Source organism: Nanorana parkeri, unplaced genomic scaffold (genome assembly GCF_000935625.1).
Source record: "Nanorana parkeri isolate BGI_ZX_2015 unplaced genomic scaffold, ASM93562v1 scaffold92, whole genome shotgun sequence".
NCBI classification, from domain to species: domain Eukaryota; kingdom Metazoa; phylum Chordata; class Amphibia; order Anura; family Dicroglossidae; genus Nanorana; species Nanorana parkeri.
Genome location: NW_017306360.1, coordinates 1,688,051 through 1,693,543, shown reverse-complemented (window position 1 = coordinate 1,693,543; position 5,493 = coordinate 1,688,051). Strand labels below are relative to the sequence as shown.

Here is a 5,493-nt window from a genome sequence, read left to right as displayed (position 1 = left end):
AGGATTCTGGTGCTCACCTCTTCTCTCTGACGCTCTGGGTTGTGGGTGGGTACAATGAAGTGTACAATGAAGAACTGCTGGTCCTGGCTTGTATGCGATGACGTCAGAGTGCAACTGCTGGCCAGAGCACATTATAGAGAACAGGCTTCGGGGGACTTTTTGTACAACGTGGAGGAAGTCTGCTGAAGCTAGGAATAGGGCAAGTATTAAAACTTATTTCTCTACCCCTAGACTTAGGCAAACAAAAACATTTTCCTTGCAGTAGGGCTACCCCCACACTGCAAGGGTTACCTGCTCGTGTATGTCTAGGGGATGGAGTAAAGCTGGTTTACTTGCATGATCCACGCTCCCTCTGGGCTCCTAGAGCGACCCCCCCAGCCTCTTCTCCCCTTTTGCTTAGGCATTTTAAGGACCTGTGATGTCATCACATCTAATGCAAGTTCCATAGACCTCCATTACACCTGAGGAAGTAGAGGGACATTTCACCAGCTGAAGTGGAAAGGAGAGAGATTAGCACCAACCACCAAGGAAACGGGGATCAGGTAAGTAAATCTGCATTACTCCAGTCCCCTAGACCTAAACGAGCACTCGCATCTTTATAGTGCAGGGGTAGCTTTTTGGTTTGCCAGGAGGTGGGCATTAACAAGCATTTAACTCTTGCAGGGAGCTATGGGTATTTTTTTTTTTGGTTATCCGGGATGCAGGCTCCATGCTGATTGGCTGGGGAGCCGGCTTTCCGGCCAATCAGCATTGAGTCGGGCAAACCGCATGGAGCCGCCTTCACAGCCAATCAGGAACCCGGGCGGGAAGTCATTACCTGCCGCCGGGGTTCCTGATTGGTCAGGAAGCCGGCTCCATGTTCCCTTGCCGCACTTCTGCTCAAAGGAAATCTTCCTCTGACCAGAGGTTTCGGTATCGGGGGTAAGTATCTGAGCATTTGGGCGAGTACTTGTACTCTCCCAAATACTCATTATCGCCACCGACATTCCTAATTTATGCCCAAAGTTTATGTACAAAATTCAGGAAGTTTAGCTTTAAAATGCTTACAACTGTTCCGTGCTCTAAGTATGATTATGCAATATTTTATTGGTAGGAGATTTGGATCTCATTTTAATTTGGAAAAAGGAACCAACTTTGTTATCGGATCTCGATTTCCATTTTATTCATGGTACAAAATGTTCCAGACCCTCGTCACATGGGGTCTACATTCATGTTCATCCCGCCGGCACAGACACTCCATCCTCCTCTGTGTTCTGTGCTCCGTCCTCCTTCATGTTCCATGAGCTGTAGATAAAGCAATGTTTAATTATGTGTGTAACATTTTCCAGACCCACCGCATGTTTTCTTTTTTTGTGTGTAAAAAATGGGTTTGATCTTTTTAAAGCTCAAAAGACAAATGATGACCCGAGATTAAGACTTTGTGTTATATGACGAAAGTAGGCATGACGGCCATAATCCCAGATTTACATAGTTCTCTATTAGATGAATTTGTTTTTACGCGTTTTGTGTGTGTGGGTGTTGTACATTGTCAAATGTTTTCTTGTTTTATAGTCTATGAACCTATAAAACCACAGAAATAACCAAATATAATTCTACTTCTGGATAATCATTGTTTTCAAAGTCTATTTAGAAGTCAAATGGCCGTAGAGAAAAGTTGATAAAAGATTGAATATTTGTATCCTTCATTTAACATGAAAATTCATTTCATGAAGGTTTGCAGGAATGCGTCACCGCTTACAAGTGGACTAAAACTATTCTTTTTGTTTTGGATAGAGCGGTGAGAGGTTCGAACTAGGGACGCACTGATACAAGTTTTTCGATATCGAGAACCGATATTTATTTTTCTGTTACTCGCCGATACCAGAAGTCCCATTAAAAGAGAACTATGGGGTAAGTGTTTTTCCCCATAGTTCTCCTAATGGTCATAGGAGGACATAAACTAGCGTCCTCCCGTGACCCAAAGCTCAGTATACCGCGAGCTACAGCTCACGGTATACTGAGACTGCCGCAGCCGGGACGGATCCCAACATTACTGTCGAGATCCACCCGGCTGCGTGAGTGACAGCTGGCTCTGCCTATCTAGAGGCAGAGCCAGCTGTACCCGCCCCCTCTCTGTCCGTTTCTCCACTCAGCGCTGGAGGATCGGAGCGGGGAGGGGGGAATCCCTGCGGGGAGCCGTGAGTGACAGTCAACGCTCTCTGCAGGGACAGGATCGAGAAGTGAGCGAGCAACGGTATGTGTTCGCTCACTTCCCGATCTATTGAGCCGTCCTGTGACAGTCTCATTGTCAGAGGTCGGCTAGAACTATGAGGTGAGTGAAAATCACTCACCTCATAGTTCTCCTTTTAAGGAAGCCGGGCGGGATGTAATGACTCACCACCCGGCTTCCTGATTAGCTGGGATGATGGGTAGCATGTAATGACTCAACCAGGTAACGAGGTAGCATAAAGCCAGCTTTCTGGCGAATCAGGAAGCTGGGGGGGTAATTAATTTTGTCTGAATGGACACAAATTCCCCCGGACAATCTTATGGAAAGTCTTCTTAGGCAAGTGCAGGCCGTTAAAGCCACAAAGGGGGCAACCCCATATGAATGCCCATAGTTCTGGAGTGGATTGTCCAGCTAGCTCATATAAGTGTGATGGTCAACTGTCTTTTTTCCATGTAGTGTATGTCTGCCTATTGTTTACACGAAGGATGTCTATGATTATTGGTGACCTCTGACCTTCCCTGTCTGTGTCTCCAGTCCGGGATTGTACAGCTCCTCTGGGAAGACAACTCTCCGGTGGTGTACACGTGCAGCCTGGACGGGGCTGTGAGACTCTGGGATTCCCGCTCAGGGAAAATGATCAGCGAATACTGCGGGCACACAGAGGAAATTCTTGACTTTGCTCTTAATAAGTGAGTATCTGTTCCGCAAATTTGTGACTTTAAGACTAGTGGCAAATGTGACTATGTTTGGCAGGCAGTTCTTACCAGCGCCAACCCCACCCCCCCTAAAAATATTGTATAGTTTATGTAGTCTCCTCTCTAGCCAGCAGGTGGGGATTTAAGCCCCATTTTACAAGCTTTTAGACTTCTGAAAGTCACAGTTAAAGTGACATTAAACCCTCAGATTTTTTTACATAAAACAATACTGTAATGTGCGCCTTACTGTAATCCATGGTTGTTTCCCTTCTCTTTGCTGCTCTTCCTTTTTAAATCCTCATGTCTTCTCATGCTTGGGGAGAACTTCCCTGTGCAGCTGAGTGCCTCTTCCTGTAGTGCTGGCTCAGGTTGCAAACCTACACACAGACACCATGTATCCATTCCAGAGACAAGGCAGTCTGCTGCAAAACAGAAGTTCTGCCCAGCATGAGAACAGATACGGATTTAAAAGGAAGAGCAGCAAAGAGAAGGGAAACAACCATGGATTACAGTAAGGCGCACATTACAGTATTGTTTTATGTTAAAAAATCTGAGGGTTTAATGTCACTTTAAGTGATTGGTCCCGTATTGGATGACTCCGTCTGGGATATCAGGGAGAACCTGAAAGGAAGTTACTACTGTTCTGTCTCTTAGGCTAACCCACGGGGCTCTGGAATTCCTTTGCGGTGTAATGATTTTTCTTTAAAGTGCATAAAGTAAAAAAACATATCGCACAGTTTAAAGTATATCTAAAGCCATTTACTTTTTTTATTTTACTTCCTCTCCTGAGGACACAACAGGAAGTGAGAGGAAAGCTCTCAAAACTAAGGGAAAATCCCCCCTCAGTAGGTATCACTGAAAAAGGTATCCCCATTGGAAGAGTTCCTCTCTACTCCTATTCCGGTAACATCCATAACATTTCGGGTTTCCCATCACTTTGTCCCTGTGACAGTGGACATAAGGACCGACAGAGGGTGGAACTACCCAACAGGGCACAGGCGGCAATAGAAACCTGACCAGAGGTTTCAATATTTCCTCTCTTTTGGCTTTAGATATACTCTTAAATTTTTAGATATAGTCTAAAAACATATAAAATAAAAAGCAAAATGTAACGAAAAGTGATCCAAATCCATTATGATTTAGAAAACCACGAAAAGGCCTTGTATTTATTTTTCTGAACCAAACTCTGAAAGTTGTGCCCAAAAAAAGGCAGACACGGGGCAAAGGTCTAGCCACCAGTATTGCCTGTGGTCTCCCTGCAGCTGATCTTTCTGCATGACTTGTTCTGCACTGTGTCTCCGTGTGCAGGCAGCCATCTTAGTAGAGGCAGGGCTTTGCTTCTTCATATCAGAGTTGCCCCCCTGATCTGATAACTGGTGGAGTAATGATCAAGGGGCAGGAGAGGTGAAAGAAGCACAGTTCCACAGAATGGAATGAGGCAGGAGCAGGGAGATTCTTGCACTGCAGGTCTTCAGGTACAGCTTCCTCTCCAGCAAGGAGAACAGTGAGCAGTACAGCTACCTCCTCCATGTATCACTGGCCCCTCCCTTTTAGGTTGTGAGCCCTCATGGGCAGGGCCCTCCTTACCTTGTCTTGAATTTCATTGTAATTATAATGTCTTCCCTATATTGTAAAGCGCTGCGCAAACTGTTGACACTATATAAATCCTATATTATAATAATAATAATACAGTAGTGACATCACCAAATCTCGTGAGACCAGCAGTCGGGCAACAGTGCCTTAGATCTCGCACTGCAGGTATACAGCTATGATGCTGTAGGTACACTCCACATAGCAGGAAGACAAAAGGTGGGTTTTTCAGGGTACTACATCACTAAATGTTCCCACTATCATAGCATACCTTCACTTCTTGCATTCATGTCCACTTTAAGAAGTTGTCTATCCTGTCGTTTCAGGGATGCTTCCATTGTGGTGACCGCATCTGGAGATCACAAAGCAAAAGTGTTCTGCGTGCAGAGACCCGACCGTTAACCCGGGGTGACGTCAGCACCCCCGTCCACTGTACAGAGCAATCATTGCCTCTCTGAAAGGCTTGGAGCTGTTAGCTGTCTTCTTTACTTATATGTGTGGATGCATTTTAATCTATACAGACTGGCGGATGCGCATGTACATGTTCACACTAACTTGGGGAGGAGAGAGAGAGAGAGAGAGAGAGAGAGGTTGATGCTTTTTTTGGGGGGGCTCCTTAATGGCCACAAGACCCAAATGATATAATTTCCATAAACTGACCTGTGTATAAGAGGCTTTTATCGCCTTTTGTGGATAAATACTTAGAAAGATTTTCAGGCGCTTGTTCTGAGCAGAGGATACTTAAAGCCAAGATGTTATAGCGGGAAGTGATACTATAAACGAACCTGCTGACTTCCTCCACCGTTAGTTCTTTACAACAATCAACTGTTGGTTTTGCAGAAGCTAACAGCGAGCGTTAGGTTACATAATGCAAAGGTCAGATCTCTCAGTTTCTGTACTGGAATGGGCATTTTTACATGCGGAACTAGGAGTGTTACTAGTCGCTATTTCATGTATTATTATTTTTTTCTTTTTTTTTAATGGGGGGGGGGGGGGCAT

The 5,493-nt window shown here is 45.0% G+C and overlaps 1 protein-coding gene across 2 annotated transcripts in view; it reads left to right on the top strand.

Annotated features, from left to right (window-relative positions):
• AAMP (angio associated migratory cell protein) overlaps positions 1-5,163 on the top strand; it is a 45,421-nt gene extending 40,258 nt beyond the window's left edge. For both annotated transcript variants that reach the window (XM_018552585.1, XM_018552584.1), the window contains exons 12-13: positions 2,744-2,898; positions 4,821-5,163. In XM_018552585.1, coding sequence (XP_018408087.1) covers positions 2,744-2,898; positions 4,821-4,896 — 231 coding nt within the window. In that variant the 3' untranslated portion in view covers positions 4,897-5,163. The remainder of the gene's footprint in view (positions 1-2,743; positions 2,899-4,820) is intronic.
• The last annotated feature ends 330 nt before the right edge of the window (positions 5,164-5,493 follow it).